The sequence below is a fragment of the Rana temporaria genome, chromosome 1 (assembly GCF_905171775.1).
Source record: "Rana temporaria chromosome 1, aRanTem1.1, whole genome shotgun sequence".
Taxonomy (NCBI): Eukaryota; Metazoa; Chordata; class Amphibia; order Anura; family Ranidae; genus Rana; species Rana temporaria.
The window spans coordinates 367,978,475-368,002,236 of NC_053489.1; the positions used below are offsets into that span (position 1 = coordinate 367,978,475).

Below are 23,762 nucleotides of genomic sequence, written 5' to 3' on the forward strand. Positions count from 1 at the left end.
AGTACTGTATTCTCAAAGCACTTGCCTCCTAACTTACGCCGGCATAGCATTAATGCGGCGGGCGCAAGCGTGCCTAATTCAAAATAGGCTGAGGGGGCGTGTTTTATCATCATTTTCTTTGACCGGACGTGATTGACGTTTTTTTGGAACGGCGAATGCGCCGTCCGCCTACATTTCCCAGTGTGCATTGTGGCAACGTACGCCGCACGGGCCTGTTGATTTCGACGTGGACGTAAATTACGTAAATCCCTATTCACGGACGACTTACGCAAACAACGTAAAATTTTCGAATTTCGAAGCGGGAACGGCGGCCATACTTTAACATTACTATTCCAACTATTTGATGGAATAACTTTAGGCCTGATAAAGCGTTACGTAAACGGGGTATCTGTACTTCGTCGGCCGGGCGTACGTTCGCGAATAGGCGTATCTAGTGATTTACATATTCTACGCCGACCGCAATGGAAGCGCTACCTAGCGGCCAGCCTAAATATTGCACCCTAAGATAGGACGGCGCAAGCCGTCGTATCTTAGATAGGTTTAAGTGTATCTCTGTTTGAGAATACACTTAAACTTAGGTTGGCGCAGATTCCGAGTTAGGTCGGCGTATCTACTGATACGCCGACCTAACTCTACCTGAATCTAGCTATATATCACTAGGAAAGGTTTGGACATTTTAGGTTTGATCTGACTCACTAGATGGCTGGTAGATGTATACCTGTTCTATATACCAGACTTTCATTAGCCCCAGTTAAACGCTCAGCGCTTTCCTGTACAACTGACATGCGATTCAGTGCAGTACAATTTGAGCTCATTCATTTTGAATGGGATCAAATCACCCTGCATCGTACCAATAGTGCACTACTTTTGGAAACATACTGCAACCGGATCACATGGTATTTTTGAACCATGCCATCTGATGCAGGCAAATGCCCTGTGTTTGTGACCTGCGTTTGGGGTGTCAGTAACCTATCACTGCAGATTGCAATTGTAGTGCCTTTTGAATGTGGTGCTGGAAACCCACACGCATCACGGGTTTCCTGCATCGTGTTCTAGTGTGAACCTAGCCATAAAGGGCCTTTATATGTAGCAGTTAGGTCCCTTTCATACGACCGGATAGAATGGTGCTTTTAGCTGCGGATTTTAACGCAGCTAGCAGCACACAATGCTTTCCTAGGACATCATTCACACACTACGGTTACCTGCGGTTTTGTTACCTACGGTTTTGTGCGGATAGAAAAAATAGATCTCAATGCGTCCAGCTGCGAAATCCCGCAGCTATCGGCACATAACCGCAGGTAATCGCAGTGCACTGTGTCAGCTGCGTTTGGTATGAATCTTGAGGGGGAACTCCACGCCAAATTTCAAATAAAAAACCGGCATGGGATTCCCCCTACAGGAGCATACCAGGCCCTTGAGTCGGCTATGGATTTTAAGAAGAACACCGTACACCGAAAAAACGGTGTGGGTTCCCACAAATTCCATACCAGATCCGTATCCGAGCAGCAGCCCAGCCGGTCAGGAAAGGGGGTGGGGACAAGTGAGCGCCCACCTCCTTAACCGTGCCATGCCGCATGCCCTCAACATGGGGGGTAGGTGCTTTGGGGCAGGTGGGACGCCCTGTGGCTGCCCCACCCCAAAGCACCTGTCCCCATGTTGAGGAGGACAGGGCTTCTTCCCGACAACCGTTGTCGGGGAATGCGGGAGGGGAGCTTATCGGAATCTGGGAGCCCCCTTTAATAAGGGGGCCCCCAGATCCCTGCCCCCCACCCTATGTGAATGAGTATGGGGTACATCGTACCCCTACCCATTCACCTGGTGGGAATTAAAAAAAAAAAAAACACACACTACACAGGGTTTTTAAAGTAATTTATTAGTCAGCTCCAGGGCCCCCCTCTCTTCTTTAGCTCTTTTACGAGGGGGGCTTCTTCCATGTATTCTGCGGGGGTCCCAGTCTTCACCGCCATCTGGTTCTCTTTCGCCGGGGGGCGCTTTCTTCATTAGCTCTTTTACAGCGGCCCCCTCCCGGGCTTCTGTCGCCTTCTGCCTCTCTTCTTCGATGCTGACACGTCACTTCCTCATGCTGATGTGCATGATGGGACTGTGACGTCATAAGAGGCCTATATAAAATCGGTGCGAGCCGCGCACACGGCGTTACAGCGGGAGGAAGCAACGTGTCAGCATCGAAGAAGAGAAGAGAGGCAGAAGGCGACAGAAGCCCAAGAGGGGGTCGCTGTAAAAGAGCTAATGAAGAAAGCCCCCCGGCGGGAGAGAACCAGACAGCAGTGAAGACCAGGACCCCTGCAGAAGACGTCGAAGAAGCTCGGGAGTGGGCCGCTGTAAAAGAGCCAATGAAGAAAGCGTGCCCCCCCGGCGGAAGAGAACCAGATGGCGGTTTAGACCGGGGACCCACGCAGAAGACATGGAAGAAGGCACCCCTCGTAAAAGAGCTAAAGAAGAGAGCGGGGGCCCCGGAGCTGACTAATAAATTACTTTACTGTTTTTTTACATTTTTTTTTCGCCAGGTGAATGGGTAGGGGAATGATGTTCCCCATACTCATTCACCTAGGGTGGGGGGCCGGGATCTGGGGGCCCCCTTATTAAAGGGGGCTCCCAGATTCCGATAAGCTCCCCTCCCGCATACCCCGACAACCAACGGCCAGGGTTGTCGGGAAGAGGCCCTGTCCTCATCAACATGGGGACAGGTGCTTTGGGGTGGGGGGAGCCACAGGGCGTCCCCCCTGCCCCAAAGCACCTACCCCCCCATGTTGAGGGCATGTGGCCTGGCACGGTTAAGGAGGGAGGGGCACTCGCTCGTCCCCACCCCCTTTCCTGACCGGCTGGGCTGCTGCTCGGATACGGATCTGGTATGGAATTTGGGGGAACCCATGCCGTTTTTTGAAACTTTGGCGTGGAGTTCCCCCTCAAGATTTATACCAAACACAGTGCTTGGTATTGGCAGGGATCCAAGTCGGATCCCCGTTCAATGTGGTGCCACGGCTAAACGCAACCGCAGCTAAAAGCACTGTACAAATGCAGCTGACCGCTGTGCCTGGAGTCTTGAATTCCAGCAAAACATAAACATGCTTTTATCTGCGGCAAAACAGTCGCCCGTGTGAAAGGCGCCTTACAGCATTGCAGACCTTTAGAAATCTATTTGTCAAGCTGCTTCCCATTGTGGCGCACGAGTGGGCTCGCTCCCAAGCCAGGCTTTGCGAGTCCACAGACGCACAGAGCTTATCTTGATCCTGCCCCCTCCTCACTGGATTTAATTGACAGAAATAGGAGCCAATGGCTCGCGCTGCTGCCTCTGTATCCTGTCAGGAGATAGGAGAGCACCTCTGCAGATTGGCACAGCGATGGATCGAACAGGACTCAGGTAAGTATAAGGGGGAGATATGATTGGGAATTTTTTCTATCTTAACTCAGGAAATGCATTAAGGCAGTGGTTCTCAACTCCTGTCCTCAGGACCCACTAACAGGCCAGGTTTGCAAAGATAACTGAAATATATCACAGGTGATATCATTTGCTGCTCAGTGATTGCAGTATTCTAATCTGCATCTCCAAGGTAATGCTTAAAATCTGGCCTGTTAGTGGGTCCTGGGGACAGGAGTTGAGAACCACTGCATAAGGCCCCTTTCACACTGGGGCGGGAGACGCTGTGGCGGCATAACGCCGCTAAAAAAGCGGCGCTATACCATCGGATTTGGGAAGTATACCGCTCCTCTCACCGCTCCAAAGATGCTGCTTGCAGGAGATTTTTTTCTCTCCTGCAAGCGCATCACCTCAGTGTGAAAGCCCTCGGGCTTTCACATTGAGAAGGCTGGGCAGGAGTTTTTCAGGCGGTATAGCAGCGCTATTTTTAGCGCTGTACCGCCTGAAAAACTCCTCAGTGTGAAAGGGGTCTTAAGGTAAACATGCCCTGCCTTTACAACCACTTTAATCTGCTAATTATAACTTACTAGATTTATTCATACGGACTGTTTTTTTTTTATGTCAATACATCTTTAATGTGTATCGTTTGTGTAAATAAATGCAAACGATGTATGGGTAAATTAATTATGACAATACTAAGTATTTATATGTAATATAATTTATACTTATGCAAGTTTTCAACTTTGCAGTTTTAAAAGTGAGTTGTCTTCTGCAAACTCGACGCTCGAGAATTTCCTAGCCGCTAAAGGAGTTCTATTTTGTCCAGGAAATTACATTTGAGGGCAACTGTCCACTGCAGCTGAACACAATGGCTACTTTTACTAATTTTGTTATCCAAGAGTGACACCTTGCACCCTGGCAAAATGAGATTGCAAGTATAACTTTTTTTTGCAATTTTTTTTATTGCATTTCAAAAGGTATAGTTATACAAAACAAAGCCTATTAAGCATACCCAGGCTTAAATAAACACTATATGACCTAACAAAACAACTTACGGTAACACAAAACACACTTGATATGGCAACCAATGCCCTAGGGCAAATTAAATTTCTCCACTGAAGGCACCATAAATAACATACAAAGAGGACAGATCCTACAGCACTCTTAAATGAGCCATAACCACTCCCAAGAAAAATACTACAAGAAGTGCTAGGGGGACATGGAGATGGAAGCCACCGTCGCCATCTCCTTGGATTCAGTCCAAATATCCCAGACCTTTTTATTAGGGCATCCTCTAGAGACTCATATGTATATTTATACAGTAGTACCATTTGATTAACTATGGACTTCCAGAAATCGGATGTAGGGGCCTGAGGGGATTTCCATTTAAGGAGAATCGACATTTACAGTTGACATTGCCAGTAAATGAACAAGACCCACCAAAACAGTTGTGAAGAAACAAATACACTTGGAGACATCTGCCCAAAAGGGCCTAATGACTAGACATTCCAAAACATGTATAAATGTGGCTGGGTCCTCTGTATAATGCCAACATTTCAATGGGTGCGAGGGGTAAATCCTGTGCAGTTTTTGGGGGGCAAAAATATCCTATGGCTAATTTTAAATGGGATCAATCGATCTCTGGTAGGACCAATTGTTGCATGGGGTAATCACAAATGTCCTCCCAGTCTAGCTCCGGAACCTCCCCGCAGCAGTACTCTAGAAACTTGTCAAGGCCTTCATGTAGATTAGGATGAAGGGCTCTGTATATGGTAGATAGAGGTTTCACCAGAGAATCATCTCTCAATAGACTCAATCCCCAAAACTGTAAAGAAAACCGGTTAAGTAGAGAACTGCAGAGAGGTGTATGAGGGGGACCACCCATTAAGAACAGCATTCATCTGCTGTCAGAGAAGGGGGCCGAGGACCCACTGTAAAGTAAATTACCTAAGGCTTCATATGAACACAGATGTGCTGCCTTCAATACTAATGCATTAGTGATATTTGCCATCAGCCAATTGTGTGTGAGCAATGCAGCGGCGTAACAAACATATAGGTCTGGACAAACCAGCCCTCCCTCTGTCCTTGGCCTTTGCAAAATCTCCAATTTGAATCTGGGTTGACAAGAACCTCAAAGGAATGTTGTCATGGCAGAATTAATATGTTGGAAGTATTTCTTAGGAATCCGTACCGGAGCATGTCGAAAAATGTACAATATAGAGGGAAGCAGCTTCATTATAACATTGATCCTGCCTTTAAGGGAGATGTGCCCATGCCGCCATATGTTGCTTAACCATCCGCAGTAGTGATAGAAGGTTTAAAGAACAGTAGTCAAAAGCCCTGGAGATCATCATTCCCAGATGTTTAGCAGTGGATGTCCATCTTAGGGGTAAATCTGGATCAGATGCAGTTCGGGCCGCTGGATCAATGGGGACTATTTGCGATTTATACCAAATTGACTTTAAAACCAGTTTTAGGCAAAAGGAGGATAGTAGGGTCGTTGAGAAAGAGAACTAGGTTGTATTGAGAGGTATGGACTCCAAAGAGAGAGAGAGAGAGTGATATAATCTTGCCCCTATACAAATCATTAGTAAAACCTCATCTAGAATATGCAGTTCAGTTTTGTTCTCAAGAAGGCTATTGGGGAACTGGAGAAAGTGCAGAGAAGAGTAACCAAACTGATAAGAGGCATGGAGGAGCTCAGCTATGAGGAAAGATTAGAGGAACTGAATGTATTCACTCTTGAGAACAGATTAAGGGGAGATATAATCAACATGTACACATATAAAAGGGGTCCACATAGTGAACTTGGTGTTGAGTTATTCACTTTACGGTCAACACTGAGGACAAGGGGGCACTCTTTACGTCTAGAGGAAAAAAGATTTCACCTCTAAATACGGAAAGGTTTCTTCACAGTAAGGCCCCGTACACACGACCAAACATGTATGCTGAAACTGGTCCGCGGGCCAGTTTCAGCAGACATGTTTGGTCGTGTGTGGGCGCGAGCGGGCCGAACTCCAGCAAACATTTGCCCGCCGGGCCTTTTCCCAGCGGACAAATATTCCTGGACGTGTTTTAAAACCGTTCGCTGGAATCCTGCCCGCTCGGACATGTACGGTCGTCAGTACAGACCTACCGTACATGTCCAGGCGCCCGCCGTCCCTCGCATGCGTCGAATGACTTTGACGCATGCGTGGAAGCCTTTAAATGGCAGGCCCGCCCACGTCTCCGCGTCATCGACGCGGACACGCCCCGCGTATTGTTTACGCGCGGACTTCTGTACGATGGTGTGTACAACCATCGTACAGAAGCCCTCTGGCAGACATGTATGGTGAAAACGGTCCGACGGACCGCTTTTTTTCGTACATGTTTGTTCGCGAGTACCCGGCCTAAGAGCTGTGAAAATGTGGAACAGACTCCCTCCAGTGGTGGCTCTGGCCAGCTCTGTAAAGTGCTTTAAGAAAGGCCTGGATACTTTCCTAAATGTACATAATATAGCTGGGTACTAACATTTATAGGTAAAGTTGATCCGGGGTATATCCGATTGCCTAATGGGGGATCAGGAAGGAATTTTTTCCCCTGCTGTAGCAAATTGGATCATGCTTTGCCGTTTTTTTTTTGCCTTCCTTTGGATCAACTGTGGGTATAGAATTGGGTATATGTGATTGTATGATATTATTTTATTTCTTATGGTTGAACTTGGACTTGTGTCTTTTCAACCTGACTATGTAACTATCAGTGTATAACGCCACTTTTTCGGTAATGGGGCCCACTTGAATACCCTTGATAAGGGGAACTTTGCTTATAACCTGAGCAATGGGTTACATCAGGAGCACGAAACGGGGACAACGGGCCCCTACCAATAGGAAACAAATCTGACAATATGCATCCCAATCTGGGCAGTAGGGTATTTATACATTAGTTTAATCTAGTTACGGAAGCTTGGCCCAAAGCCCAACCCAATCAAACGGAGTCAAAAGCTTCTGCTAAATCCAACAGTACCAAGACCAGTGAAGCTGATTCAATCGGTGGGAGTTGCAGATGGGTAAAGACTGGAGTGGTGAAGTGCCTGAGTCTCATAGCTGTGCACTCTCTGCAGAGCCTCTGAGCCAAGTCCTTAGCATGCAATTTGTATCACTCCCCCGGTAGCTCATCAGGCCCTGGGGTTTTGAGAGGAAGAAAGGAGTTGATGGCCACTTCTATTTCAGAAATAGATCTCTATCAAGGGATGCAACCTCATCCTCCAACAATGATAGTAAGGAGAGACTCTGCAGAGTATCCAGCAGTATACCAGAGGTGTCAGTAATAGATCCCCAGTACCCGTGATCAATTCAGAGACAACCGTCAACTGTCTCGAGTCTGCAACTAAATTGACAAGTATAACCTGCTGTTTTTATCTCCCGAGTCAGTTACCCCACCTGCAGAGTCTGTCGTATGTGTGATAGAAGTAAAAGAGTTCCAAGTCTCTACAGGCCTGTGCTAGGCAGGAATTATCTCCCGTGGGGGAAGGATGAGAACCTAGCAGTTGCATTAGATTCAGCTTGCTCAAGCACAGTTTGATGTGCATTATGGTCAACTTTGGCTGATTTGATGGCAGAAATATACTGCCCACGTGTATATGCTTTGAAAGCATCCCACACACACAGGGGAAACCCAGAGTGCTTGTTCATTTACCAATGTTGAGAAGCTAAATCTGACAATAGTTCCTGCATCTTCTCATTATAAAGCCATTTGGGGTCCAAGTGCCAACATCCGAGACATATTACTTCCCACAATCAAGGTAACTTCCAGCAGAGAATGATCCGAGATACCTGCAGGCAAGTCTGAAAGCGCCCACACGGATGTGAAGAACAACTTGTTGTCAAACTCCAGATCTATGCGGGAGCTAATGCATCTGAGTAAACTTGAATCTCCATATTTCTTTAAGGTCAAATGTTTGGGCCCAAGATCCCAAGTCTAGATTAGGGTTAGAGAACTCCAAATGTGCCTGTAACAGAGTTGAAATCCCCAGACCATAAAACTCTGGCAATTTGTAGAGGTGCTATTTTTTCCTGGATCTTATAAAGCAGGGGTCTCCAAACATTCTAAACAAAGGGCCATTTTATTGTCCTTCAGACTCTTGGAGGGCCGGACTTTGGCCAGCGGGAGTAGACATTTTCCTGGCATCAGTGGGACTAAACATCTGGTATTAGGGGGAGGAATAGTGCTCTATTAGTTGTGTATCAGTGGTAGTGATAGTGCCCCAAGGGCCAAATAAAGGCAAGCAAAGGGCCGCATCTGGCCCTCGGGCCGCAGTTTGGAGACCACGGTTATAAAGTATTCCAGGAGAAAAAGGTGGAGGAATATATACAACCAAACATATTAAACATTAGCAAGTTCTAAAACCAAATGAAGGTATCTGCCCCCCTGGATTGGTACAATCATGCAACACCTTATAAGCTAGGGATTTGTTTAGAAGTATGGCGACCCCCCCTGGTGTAGCTAGAAGTAAGTGGCATGAAATTCCTGATGCACCCAAGCTCTATGCAGAGATAGGATTTTGTTGCCTAAAAAGGTTTTTTTTTTGTTTGTTTTTTACAAGAAAAAGGATATGCGGCTTATGAGTGTGCAAAAAATTTAACATCAGGGACCTATTGAAATGATTATTCAATCCCCTGACATTCCAATACACCAATTTCAGTTCCATAATGGTGCATCAATAAAGAGAAAAGTCAGGAGGAAAACCTGAGACAGAGGGGAACAATTGCTAAGGGTCAAAAAACATGAGGGAAAAGAAGAACTATGCTAGAAAGTGGAGTCACCACACACCCAGATATTAAGGACCCTGTTAGAGAGAACTGTAGTTATAAACCTCCAGCTGTAAATAGCACGCGACAAGAAAGGCAGTTGGTTGCCATAAAAAATAAAAATAAATCACTACCAACTGGTGATGCCAACAACAGTTCCCGACAGTTTTATACCCGTAACAATTAAACAAACCTTTTCAAAAAGATACTCCAGGGGAGTCAGGAGCAGTAGTTCTCTTCTGTTGCTTCAAAGAAGGGTTAAACTGAGGTGAGTGGGTGTGAAGCAAACTCAAGGTTATACACAAGGTAACGCCATTAACACAGGATAGGTATTGTGAGACTATTCATTCATACTAAGAAAAAGATCTGTGCGCCTGGTGAATCCAAGAGGGAAGGCGCTGCAAAGGTGAACACAAGATATTGGGAGCATCAACTCAGGAAAGGGGTAGCCCAAAAACATCCAGAAAAAAAATTAAAAAAATATCATTGCGCCAGATCACTACAACCCTAATAAAAATGTATTGGACCATGCCAACCAGGCCAAGCCCTGCATCCGGGGGAACATTCAGTTTAAATTTAAAATTTATGGGCAAAAGGATGGATAGAAGGGTTGCAGTGTCATTGTCATGACCAGCATAGAGAAGGAGCAGATCTGAGCCCCAAGTGGAGTGCGATTCTCACTGCAAGGTGATCAGCCAGTCATCAGCATCTGCAGGATTGTCGTAGAAGCGAACCGTACCATCACGATGGGTGGCTGGGGTAAAGCACGCTCCACTTAAAAAAAAATTCCCGAAGCCTTCTGCGCACATCATTGAAGGTTTTCCTCTTTCGCTGCAATTCAGCTGAGAAATCTGGGAAAAGTAGAACGCAGGAATTACCATATTGAAGCGTAGGGTGTTTGTGGGCTTCTGAAAGGATCCTGTCCCTATCTCGGTAGTTGAGAAAGTGGACCAAAAAGGGTACAAGATAAGTCCCGGGAATGACTCGACCCACGGGCACTCTATGGGCTCTTTCGACCACATATGTGGGGGGAACTTCCGTGCGGCCTAGGGAGGTTCTTGAAAATCTCCTCAGCAAATTCTGCCAGACAATCACCTTCTTCTCCTGTGACTGAGCAAGCTTCGATTTCCTGCAAGTGCTCATGCAGAGCAGAGGTCCTTATCTGCCCCAGGAAAAAATACTGAAGAAACTTCCCTTTCATAGATTTTTACCACAAACCAACTAGACCAGAGCCAAGTATTAAGCACTTCAGTAGTGCACTATAGCCAAAAGACCGCTACAGTTCTAGGAGACCATCCACAGATGTCCTCCCAGAACCCCGCCTCTGTTGGGCATACTCTGCGACCTCTGTGTCATTTGGACCACAGATCAGGGTAAAGGGCCAATCACAGCAACCCTTTACCATGTGATCAGCTGTGTCCAACCACAACTGATCATATGCCGGTTATCAGCAGGCTGTCAGCACACTGTTTACATGGATAATCAGGGCACTGACTATCAGTGCCGCCCCATCAGTGAATAATAAAAATTACTTATTTGCAAACTTTTATATAAATTAAGAAAAACTTTTTTTTCGTTTATCAAAAAATTTGATAAAAACTTACTGGTGATTAAATACCACCAAAAAAAAGCTATTTTTGTCTAAAACAAAAAATGGTAAAAATTTCATTTGGGTACAGTGTTACATGACTGCACAATTGTCGTTAAAAGTATGACAGCACTGAAAGCGGAAAATGAATCTGAACAGAAAGTTCCCAATATTGAGGTGGTTAATTGATTAGTGTTAGTCTTTAGTCTAGGATAGTATCTTTTACATAGCTATATTCAATTGTATTGAATATTTTTACTGTATGCATTTTACATGAGTGTAGATATTTTTAACAGATAATTTCTTTAGCATTCATGAAAACAAATTTTAAAATGAATGGACTAAGCAATACAGGTGATTTCTTTTATTTTTTTTTATTTTTTTATTTTTAGAGTTCAGCTTGTCTCTTTTCTTACCCTTTCAGCGATCTCTCTCACCACCTGAAGTTTTATGATTTTGGAATTTCCATCATCACGAGCAACACTTTCTGCAAATAGAGTATCAGACTTTCTAAGGCATACTTAAACTATATTCGCAGTCAGAATGATAATACATGAAACAAAAATCAACATCAAATTCACAAATGGAGAAATTAAGGAACAGAGAGAGGTCAGTCAACTACTGTGGACAAATTATTTGACCAAATATATTCATGTTACATTGCATACATGTATAAATTAAAAATAGTTGAACGCAAAAGCAAATCAGAAGGGGATATTTGTCAAAGTCCCAAAATATGAAGAACTGTCATCAAAAGAAGCTAAAATGAAACCGTGATCCAAGACATTTCTAGGCAGATACCAAAGCTCGAATCCATCCAAAGAATGTAATGACTTCTCTGCCACAGAACGAGATTCTTGAAAAAAATGAAGGGAGAACATTATCTTGGTTCAAATGAAAACCTGACACCACTTTATGTAGAAAGGTTGGATGAGGACGCAACAATACCTTATCCTTGTGAATAATCGCATATGGCTCCTTACAATAAAGAGCAGCCAATTCTGATACCCTTCTAGCAGAAGATATAGCACCAGGAAAACCAATTTCCTAGTCAAAAGAACTAAGGGAACATGGCGTAAAGGCTCAAAAAGCCATTTTTGCAATGCAGACAGACCCAAATTCAAATCGCATGGACACAAGGGTGACTTGACTGGCGGATTGATCCGTATTACCCCTTGAATAAAGACCCAAACCAAAGAGTGCCTGGCCAGTGGTCTTTGAAATAATACAGACAAGGCCAAGACCTGAACCTTGATAGTACTCAAGGCCAGCTTCATTTCCACACCCAATTGTAGGAAGGCAAGAATTCTACCTATGACATACTTGCGAGGATGCCAATCCTTGGTTTTGCACAAAGATACATAAGCCTTCTAGACTCTATAATATACGATTCTGGAAGCCGGTTTCCTTGCATTAATCAGGGTAGATACTACCAACCCTGAGAGCCCTCGTTTCCTTAGAATGTGGGATTCAATAGCCAAACCGTCAAATTTAGAGTTTGTAAGCAATGGTGGAATATTGGTCCCTACGAGAGCAGGTCTGGACGAGGTGGAAGGGTGATGGGTCCCCTAGAGCCATGTTGGAGCTATAGGAATCACAGGCTTTCCTTCCACTTTGATTCTGCAAAGAAGCCGTGGTAGCAGCTGAATTGGGGGAACACATAAATCAGTGAAAACTGATCCCAAGGAACTACAAAAGATAAGGAACATGCCTCTCTGCCCAAGCTAGCATATGGTTTACCTCCTGCCGTGGCATTGTCAGATTGAATCCTGACAGGACAATTCTGCAAAATGAGTGTCCATGCCCTCAGAGCCAGGCATGCTGCCCGGTGTTCCAGGATGTTGATGGGCAAAACCTTCTAGATTTTGGACCACCTGTCCTGAACAGTCTTCTCTTCCAGGACTGCCCCCCAGCCCGAAAGGCTGTCATCTGTAGTAACCACCTTCCAGGTAACTGGAATGAAAGATTTCTGGACACCAACCACCAACTGAGGCAAAGTCCAGAGCCTGGATCTGCCTGCTTGTTCCAGGCGGAGAGGATATCATTTTGCAGCAGTCTTGAATGAAATTAAGCATATGGAACAGCTTCGAATAAGGCCACCATCTTTCTCAACAACCTCATGCAAAGGCAAACAGAAGGGTCCTTTTTCGACTTGACCACTTGGACCAGTTCTCATATAGAACTTACCTTTGCCTGGGGCAAAAAAAACTTTCTTCTGGTCTGTGCCTATGACCAGACCCTAGTACCCCAAGCTCTTCACTGGTCGTAGGGATGACTAACCTAAATTGAGAATCCGGCCCAAGTACCTCAGATACTTGACTGTGCTGAGGACACCCTGGTTCAAGCGGCCTAATGACTGATCTACCATCAGCAGATCGTCCAGGTATGCCATTACCGTTATACCCTGAGCTCTGAGCCTGGCCAGGACCTTTGTAAACACCCGGGGTGCAGTAGCTATACTGAAGGGCAAGGCTACAAACTGATATTGGTGCTGCTCCACCTCGAACTACATGAACATTTGGTGACCAGGAAAAATAGGCACGTGCAGATATGCGTCCATGATGTCGATTGATGCTAGCAGTTCTCCTCCCTGTAGGGTGGAGACTACCGACCGGATTGACTCCATGCGAGAAGACCAGATATTTAGGAACCGATTCAGACCCTTGAGATCCAAGATAGTTTGGCTTTGGTACCGTGAAGAGATTTGAGTAAAATCCCTAGCTGTGCTCCTCTGTTGCAACCTTTATGAATACCCCTTGAGACAACAACCGGTCTAGTGCCAGAAACAGAGAATTTCTCTTTACTGGATCTTTGGAAACGCTTGATCTCAGAAAATGAGGCGTGGAAACTCTCGCAACTCTAGTTTGTAACCTAGAGACACAGTAGAGATGACCCATCTGTCCTGAATCTCCTCCCGCCAAGTTCCTGAGAACTGCAGAAGCCTTCCCCCCACTCATAAGGAGGCGTTGGGACTCTGTTTAGTCTCTTTCCACCCCCAGGACTTCTTGTGTCCCTGGGGTTGACCCTGAGGTTTTCCTCTCGACCCCGACGGTGGAGGCCTTCGTAATTGCCTAGAGGCCGACGTCCCTGGAGCTGGAGAGGAAGACCATTTAAAAGGGATGCTTACTCCTTTTTTTAACTGGTAGAAGAGTGCTCTTCCCACTTGAAATCTTTTGGATGTATTTATCCAAATCATCCCCGAACAACTGTTCCCCATGAGATGGAAAACCAGCCAAAAGCTTCTTGCATGGCTCCTCGGCTGACCAATTTTTCAACCACAGGATTCTACGCATATGCACCAACAGGAGGGAAAGGCATGAGGCCTGATGAATAGAATTCTTAATAGCATCAACAGCAAAGCATAATGCCCTTGGCACGTTAACCAAGTCTCAGGCTTGCTGCCCAGGAACAACCCAGAGTACCTGCTTCATTTGATCTTTCAGGGATTGACAAATGCTATAAGCTACAGCACCTGCCATAGAAAAAGAGGATTTTAATAAAGATTCTAGTCTCTTATCTGTTGGATCCCTGAACATCTGAACATTATCCATTGGACAAGTTAGACTTTTATTCACACAGGAGATGGCAGTGTCAACTGCTGGCACACTCCACTTCTTGGTGAATTTTTCTTCCATGGGATACAGTACAGAAAATTTCTTAAGAGGAAAAAAATGCTTATCTGGGATGATCCCAATTCTCATATACAAGCTGTTCCAATAAGGGATGGACAGGAAAGGTGTACATAGTATGTGGGGCTTTTAAAGAAGCCAAGGAAGAAACAGTCTCACAGCAGGCTCCGTTAAGGGCAACTTAAAAGCTCAAAGAACTATTGCGGTAGGGGATTGCACTAGCAACTTTTCAGATTACGAGGCTGATAAAAGTTCTTCCACAGTTGATTCCTCGGAAGAGGAATCATCAGTCTGGCCCTCTTTGTTTTCCCCTGAAAGTAACATATCCTCCCCTGTCCACTGTTGCTCTGTGGCCTCAGAACGAGGGAGGGGAACCTACTGCGGTTCTTTCCACCCTGGGAATAAAAAGCGATTAAAAGATGCCGGCTGAGGAAAGAACTTCCTCAGAGACATAGGTAGAGGTGGGAAGGAGCCAGCTGCAGCACCGACAGCTCCAATGACTCACCCTGGTCAGCCAGCTCTGGTCTATTCGGGGAGGATGGCACTGTGGAGGCATGGCCAGGATCCTCTGAGCCTGAAGGAGAAGCCTTTAAAGCCCTCTTAGAGGAATTTGTCCCTGTTTTAGCATCCTTTGTCCCCAAATTCCTGGAACGCATAGTACCAAGCACAAGAGTAAAGGGACTACAAAAACACAATGCATCCACTGCTAAACTATAGTCCAACCGTTTAGCCTCATGCTAGCAACTGTCACTGGAAGTGCCTGTATCTACCACTCGCGTGCCCCCAGCGTAGTGTCCCTCCGCAGCTTCGAACCTCCTTAAGGCGATTTGTTTACATGGGAGACCAGCCCTGCGTGAAAGTGTATGTCAAGCCATGCACACATGCCGTCGTGTTAAGCCACGCCCCTCCTCTCCCTGGAAGGCCCACCAGCACATTCAAACCTACTTCGAACGACCGCCACTCGGGACCAGGGAGGGGGAGAGGAAGGAGAGAGAAACCCAAGGACCCCCGAGACAGGAAGAAAAGGTCTGCCCCAGTCGCTACCAAGGTCGGGAGTGCACCGCCAGGGAGGAGAAATCCATAAGTGAACTTCATAGTTCCTTAGGAATCTTCACTTGCCTCTCCCGCCACAGGATTCTGCTGGTAAAACAGTCAGACCCAATCTTCACTCATCACGGCGGGCTATGTCAAAGACCTTCAGGGACTGGAGTCCTCTTAGGATTTCCACTCCCCTGGACCTGTATTGCACTCGACCAGAAAAGGGTTTGGTATCTGGTGCATAACCAAAGTACTGGTTTCCCTGTCCAGCTCTCCTAAGAGAAGCATTACAGCCAAAACCTCGCTCTTCTTCTCCGAGGCCTGGGTACCATCCACTTGGATCCGGTTGCATAGCTGGCTTGATCCCGAAGGACGTTCCAGCAGAGCTATTCAAAGTACTTAGTCAAACCAGAATTAGACATTCTTCTGCAACTCCCTTGCTTTCTCCATGATCCAGCAAATGTTGGCAATTTGATCTCTAGTTCATCTGCTGCTTCAAAATCCAGCTTGTACTTGTGGTAGCTCTCGGTTCATGTCTCTGAAGCCTAGCTTGCAGAATTTTCAGCATAACCTTGCCAGCGCGTGAGATGAGTGCGACCCGGTCCGATGCTCTGTCACCCCGCCCGCGGGACCCGATCATCGCCGGTGTCCCGCGATCGGGTCACAGGAGCTAAACGTTCTTTGGCGCTGCCCTGCTTTGGTATCGGAATGTAAACTGATTTCTTCTAGTCCTGTTGATTTTTCCAAATTTGTTGGCATATTGAGTGCAGCACTTTAACAGCATCATCTTTAAGGATTTTAACCACTTGCTTACTGGGCACATAAACCCCCTTCGTTCCCAGGCGAAATCTCAGCGTCCGGCACTACGTCGCTTTAACTGACAATTGCGCGGTCGTGCGACGTGGCTCCCAAACAAAATTGGCGTCCTTTTTTCCCCACAAATAGAGCTTTCTTTTGGTGGTATTTGATCACCTCTGCGGTTTTTATTTTTTGCGCTATAAACAAAAAAAGAGCAACAATTTAAAAAAAATATATTTTTTTTTTTACTTGTTGCTATAATAAATATCCCAATTTTTTTTTAAAAAACTATTTTTTTTCTCAGTTAAGGCCGATACGTATTTTTCGACGTATTTTTGTAAAAAAAAAAAAAAAAATCACAATAAGCGACTGGTTTGCGCAAAAGTTATAGCGCCTACAAAATGGGGAACAGAATTATGATTTTTTTTATTATTTTTTTTTTTACTAGTAATGGCGGCGATCTGCGATTTTTATTGGGACTGGGATATTGCGGCGGACGTATCGGACACTTTTGACACAAATTTGGCGCCATTCACATTTATACGGCGATCAGTGCTATAAAAATGCACTAATTACTGTATAAATGTGACTGGCAGTGAAGGGGTTAACACTAGGGGGTGAGGAAGGGGTTAACTGTGTAGCCTGGGTGTGTTATAACTGTGTGGGGGGGGGGGGGGTGACTGGGGGAGGGGACCGATGCTGTGTCTCTATGTACAAGAGACACAGATCGGTCTCCTCTCCTCTGACAGCACGTGGAGCTCTGTGTTTACACACAGAGCTCCACGTCCCTGCTGTTACCGGCTCTGTTCCCGACGATCGCGTGTACCCGGCGGACATCGCGGCCGCCAGGTACACGCATCGGGTCTTCGGCGATGCGTCGGGACAGTTTTTACCCGCCGCGCGCCACCCAGTGGCGCGCGCGGGTAATGCACATAAAGGCCGTTTTTAAACGGCCACTTGGCACTTGAGAGCCGCGCTGCGGACGTATTTCGTCTATAGCGCGGATCTCAAGTGGTTAAAGAACTCAGCTGGGACACGATCAATCCGCTAGCTTTGTTATTAGCAATGCTTTCTAAGGCCCACTTGACTTCACTCTCCAGTATATTCGGTTCAAGGTCAGTGACTGCAGCATCGTGGTTATATAGGACATTCAGATCTTTATTTTATAGTAGTTATTTGCATTCTTGCCATCTCTTCTGGCAGCTCCTTGCCAGTTTTGTCCATTATTATGCCCATCTTTGCACAAGACATTCCCTTGATATTTCCAATTTTCTTGAAAAGCTCTCTAGCCTTCCCCATTCTGCTTTCCTCTAATTCTTTTCATTAACTGTTTACCACTTAAGGACCGCCTAACGAAGAGACAAAGTGGCACAGCTGGGCACAGGCACGTACCTATACGTCGCCTTTAAGAGCCCAGACGTGGGTCACGCGCCCGCGACCCGGTCCGAAGCTCTGTGACCCCGCCCGCAGAACCCGATCATCACCGGTGTCCCTCGATCGGGTCACAAGAGCTGAAGAACGGAGAGAGATGCGTGTAAACACACCTTTCCCGTTGTTCTCTGTGGCAGTGTCACTGATAGTCTGTTCCCTGTTATAGGGAACGACGATCAGTAATGTCACACCTACAGCCACGCCCCCCTACAGCAAGAATCACTTCCTTAAGGCACACTTAACCCCTTAGCGTCCCAAACCCCTTTACTGCCATTGTCATTTTCACAGTAATCAGTGCATTTTTATAGCACTTTTAGCTGTGAAAAGGACAATGGTCGCAAAAATGTGTCAAAAGTGTCAGAGAAAAAAAATGGCTGATCGCCGCCATTACTAGTAAAAAAAAAATTAATAATACAAATGCCATAAAACTATCCCCTATTTTGTAACCGCTATAACTTTTGCGCAAACCAATCAATACACATTTATTGTGATTTTTTTTTTACCAAAAATAAGAAGAATACGTATCGGCCTAAACTGAGGAGAAAAAAAATGACTATATATTATTTGGGGATATTTATTATACCAAAAAGTAAAAAATATAGAATTTTCTTCAAAATTGTCACGGTTTTGTTTATAGCACAAAAATAAAAACCGCAGAGGTGATCAAATACCACCAAAAGAAAGCCATTTGTGAGAAAAAAAGGATGCCAATTTTGTTTGGGAGCCACATCGCACGACCGTGCAATTGTCAGTTAAAGCGCCGCTGTGCGGAATTGCAAAAAGGGGCAAGGTCCTTAGCCTGCATAATGGTCCGGGTCTTAAGTGGTATTTTTGTCTCTTCTTGCTAACCTATGGAAGTCTGCATTCAGTTGGGTATATTTTCCCCTGTCTCCATTGCCTTTTGCCTTCCCTGTTTGTTTAGCTATTTGTATAGCCACATTCAGTAGTCATTTTTCTTTCTTGCATTTCTTCTTCTTTGGGATGGTTTTCATTGCTGCGTCTTGTTACACACTTCCTTCCATAGTTTCTCAGCCACTCTATCAGATCTATTCCCTTAAATCTGTTCGTCACCTCTGAGTTTTCACAAGGGATCCAATGTAGAATCATATCTGAATTGTCTAGTGGTGTTCCCACTTTCTTTCAATTATTTCTGAGCCACAGTCAGCTTGGGTCTTGTTTTGACTGCATGTATAGAGATTCTGCATCTTTTGCTGCAGAGAATATAATCAATCTGATGCCTGTATTGACCATTCAGTGATGTCCATGTTTAGAGTCACTTCTTTGGTTGTTGGAAAATAGGGTTTTTTATTTCTAGTGTGTCCTCCTGACAAAACTATTAGACTTTGTCCTGCTTCATTTTGTACGCCAAGGCCATATTTCTATATGCCTACTTTTGCATTCCAATCTCCCATTATGAGAAGGATATTTTTTATGGAGTTAGTTCTGAAAGGTGTTGTAGATCTTCATAAAAGTGGTCAGAGTCAGCTTCTTCAGTATCAGAGGTTGGTGCATAAACTTGTATTATTGTGATGTTGCGTGGTTTGCCTTGGATATGGACTGGGAAAATCCTCTTTTTGGGATTGTACCCGAGTACTGCTTTTCTCACTCGTTTGTTGACTATGAAAGCGGTCTTCTGAGAGATTCTTGTCCACAGTGATAGATATACTGTAATAGTCATCTGAGTTGAATTTTCACATTCCAGTCCATTTTAGTTCACCAATTCCCAAGATATTGATGTTCAATCTTTCTATCTCCTGTTTGACCACATCCAGTTTACCTTGATTCATCGATCCATTCCAGGTTCCTATGCAGTATTCTTTACAGTATCAGTCTTTCCTTTTTCACTACTACCATCCACAGCGGAGAGTCCTTGCGGCTTTGGTCCAGCCATTTCATTAGTTCTGGGGCTACTTGTATTTGCCCTCTGCTCATCCACAGTAACATATTGGACACCTTCCAATCTGGGAGACTCCTCTTCCGGTGTCATATCTGTTAGCCTTTAGTTTCTGTTCATGAGGTTTTCTGAGCCATATAGATTATAAACATAGCATTACTGACTACCAAAATCACATACTATCCAGAGCATAAATCTGAACTAAAAGGTAGGGGAAAATACCATATTTTTCGGACCATAAGACGCACTTTTCCCCCAAAAAATATGGGGGGAAATGTCTCTGCGTCTTATGGTCCGAATGTACATCAGGCACTGCCTCCCCCCCCCTCGCTGGCAACGCCCCCCGACACTTTCTGAAAAGATAGAGCAGTCTGAGCAACGGCACAGGGTCGGGCTGCAATAACGGCACAGGGTCGGGCTGCAATAACGGCACAGGGTCGGGCTGCAATAACGGCACAGGGTCGGGCTGCAATAACGGCACAGGGTCGGGCTGCAATAACGGCACAGGGTCGGGCTGCAATAACGGCACAGGGTCGGGCTGCAATAACGGCACAGGGTCGGGCTGCAATAACGGCACAGGGTCGGGCTGCAATAACGGCACAGGGTCGGGCTGCAATAACGGCACAGGGTCGGGCTGCAATAACGGCACAGGGTCGGGCTGCAATAACGGCACAGGGTCGGGCTGCAATAACGGCACAGGGTCGGGCTGCAATAACGGCACAGGGGCGGGCTGCAATAACGGCACAGGGTCGGGCTGCATTTCTTTGGCACAGGTCAGGCTGCATTTCTTTGGCACAGGTCAGGCTGCATTTCTTTGGCACAGGTCAGGCTGCATTTCTTTGGCACAGGTCAGGCTGCATTTCTTTGGCACAGGTCAGGCTGCATTTCTTTGGCACAGGTAAATATTTTAGTACAACATTTGGTGCGGAATATTTTTTTTTCTTGTTTTCCTCCTCTAAAACCTAGGTGTGTCTTATGGTCAGGTTCATCTTATAGAGCGAAACATACGGTACGGTACATAGCAGCAAACATAGTATGTACATTCATATTAAACAGTAAAGCAGCCAGGATGAAAAATAATTGTTTTGCATTGACTTGCAGCACTGAGATAATTTGTTAGTGAATAGGATTGTATTTTGATCGATCAAATTATTAGATTACATGATTGAAACAGATGCGAACAATAACAAGGAGTGTAAGCTTAAATATCAAATCAAAAGCCACTTCCCTGTGTGTGGCATAGTGATCAAATGGCAAGTTGACTATAGATCGATTATTCCTATTGGAAGAGATCGAACAGTCATCGAAGCGTGTATACCCAACATAAGACAAACTAGGCTTTGGTAATGGAAGCATATAGTAATATACCTGCGTCTCCGAAGTAATTAAAATATGCAAAAAAATATATTTTACCAATATTATTTCTATAAGATATTTTTATTTTCTTGCGGGAACAGGCCCCCTGTATAAAAAAAAACATATATAATGTACAGTGTATGTATGTATGTATATATATATACACACACACACACACATATATATATATATATATATATACACACACACACACATATACACACAGATATAAACATACATACACAAGCACAGAGAGTTCCACTGAAGACCAATCCTTTAAAATGTTCTGCCCTCTCACTAAATGTAAGAGCATGATGAATATGTCCCTGTAGGGGGCACAACATGTTAGGTGGATCCCAAGTGCTGAACAATAAAGATAATTTTACACAGTATTGGTCAAATTGTGTGTGGAAGGAATGGACTCTAGAGCTGGACTACAGGATTGCAGAAGTCTTGGGCTTGGTTCACACTAATGTGATATGATTTTTATGCAATTTCCAGTGCGAATATGTAGTGCTACTTGCTTACAACTTTGATGTGACTTCAATCACAGAAGTTGCATCAGCATTAGAAAAGGTTCCTGCACTACTTTGGTGCAACTCCAGTTTGATTTCAGCTCCATAGACTTCAAAGTGAAGTCATAGAAGTCGCATCAGCATTAGATAAGAAGCAAATTCCTATGAGACTTTGATGAGATCTGTTTGTGTTTGTTTCTTTACAAAGTGTTTTTTTTTTAACCCTCACCTCTCTTCCCAGGCCCATCCTTGCTGTCTAAAAACTCTTCTCCCAAGCACATTCCATTTACACTTGAGCATAGCATCAAACACTCCTTCCTGCTCGCTTTTCTTCTGCATTTTTCTTGTTTAAGCGGTCGTTGTGCATAGAGCAGCCCATTAATTTCAGTAATTAAGAATGCCTTGTTTTTTAGTGTGTGTTTTAAAGCAATTGGTGCATGACAAACGTGCGACAAATCATATAATCTGCTAACCATGATTGGGGTGTCATTAACAATTAGGCCCCTTTCATACTGGGGCGGGAGGTGCGGTAGCGGTATAGCGCCACTATTTTTTAGTGGCGCTATACCGTCGGAATTGCTGCGGTATTCAGCCCCTAGTGGTGCGGTTTTAACCCCCACTAGCGGCCGAAAAAGGGTTAATACAGCCTGCAATGCACCTCTGGAGAGGCCCATTGCCGGCGGTATAGCCACGGTGTACCCTTGTTTTCAATGGGAAGGAGCAGTGCTCCTCTCAAAGCCCCAAAAAAGATGCTGCTGGCAGGACTTTTGGAGTGGTCCCGCCAGCGCATCGCCTCAGTGGAAAAGCACTCGGGCTTTCGCATTGAGACTGCAAGGCAGGAGTTTTTCAGGCGGTATTTAAGCGCTATGAAAAACTCCTCCGTGTGAAAGGGGTCTTAGGCTGCATTCACTTCTGTGCATTTCCAAATGCTTGGCAACCCACACAGAAAATGTATGCTTCGCCGCACGTTTTGGAAACATGCTGCAAATGCGTATTCCGCTTGTATCACCATGCATTCACTTCTGCGCATTTTCAAACACGTGGCTACTGACACAGAAAATGCGCTGCAAATGTGAATGCATGCGCGATACGCGTTTGTTGTGCGTTTCCAAATTGCGTGGCAAAGTGACAACTTTTTGTGCAGGTTGCCATGCATTCGGAAATAGAGCCTAATTGTTAATGACACCTCAATCACGGTTAGTATGCCATTATGGCAAAACAAAGCACCCATTTTCTGTGCGGGTTGCTGCACCTTCGGATACATGCAGATGTGAATGCATTGCAATGCAAACCCGATGCACACTTGCAGCACATTTATAAAATGTTGATGTGAATGCAACCTAATTGTTAATCACTGCCAGCATGCCATTAGAGAGACACAAACGCGATGCGCATTTGCAGTGCCCTTTCAAAACGCAGTGTAAAGCGTGCATTTTTTGTACGAGTAGCCGTGCATTTGGGAAACACACAGATGTGAATAATGCATGTGAATGTACATAATCGTTAATTACATCCCAATTTCAGTTAGCAGACACGTATTTTGATGCTTGTTTGTCACATGTCAAACCATGCTACCAAAGCACCAAATCGTGCCTGAAAAGCCGCATCACACTCCAGGACCAAAAAAGGATCCCGAGTTATTTTGGGGAGTTTGTCATATTGTCGATTGAATGAGCTGCTCTATTAGCGATGCAAGTGTGTGTCAAAAGAAAAAAAAAAAAAAAAAGCGAGAAGGAAATGCGCATTTTCACTACACTCTGATGTGAATGGAATATGCTTGGGAGGAAAGTTTTTAGGCAGCAAGGACGAGTTGTGAGGGAATCAAGGTTTACAAATTATGATAAGTAGTGTAAAAATAGGAACCGGCACCAATCAAATAAGTATAATAATAAATATCCTGTATATGAAGTGCAGCGCCAAAAATTTGTGACACTAATGAAAAGGGCGCAACAAAATATAAATAAAGTGCAAAGTGTCAACAAATAATCAAAAATCCATAGTGATTGCAGAAAAATATACAGTCTATGTGATAACAAAAATAATAATAATACATATAATAAATTCGGGTCTTCTAATATTCCACCACCGTGCCTCTTAAAAGTGCAACCTTTAATTTCAAATTGCTTCACCCAAAGTGCCATGCTATTCTGCTTACCAGATATCCAAGGCATAGACTGACCAACAGGCTTATAGGAGAATCTTTTCTCAGGATCCTCTCTCTTTTAAGCCTCACACAGGCTATGCTTAATCCTTCCACAGATTACCAGACACCACCTCAGTCCAATCCAATCAGTATAAAAAAACAGCTCTTCATAAGTTTAAGCATAAAACGTCTATTGCCTGACTTTTTT

General features: G+C 44.9%; 1 protein-coding gene across 3 annotated transcripts in view; it reads right to left on the reverse strand.

Annotated features, from left to right (window-relative positions):
• TJP3 (tight junction protein 3) overlaps positions 1-23,762 on the reverse strand; it is a 432,362-nt gene that overhangs the window by 76,716 nt on the left and 331,884 nt on the right. For all 3 annotated transcript variants that reach the window (XM_040322292.1, XM_040322285.1, XM_040322278.1), the window contains exon 16: positions 11,167-11,237. In XM_040322292.1, coding sequence (XP_040178226.1) covers positions 11,167-11,237 — 71 coding nt within the window. The remainder of the gene's footprint in view (positions 1-11,166; positions 11,238-23,762) is intronic.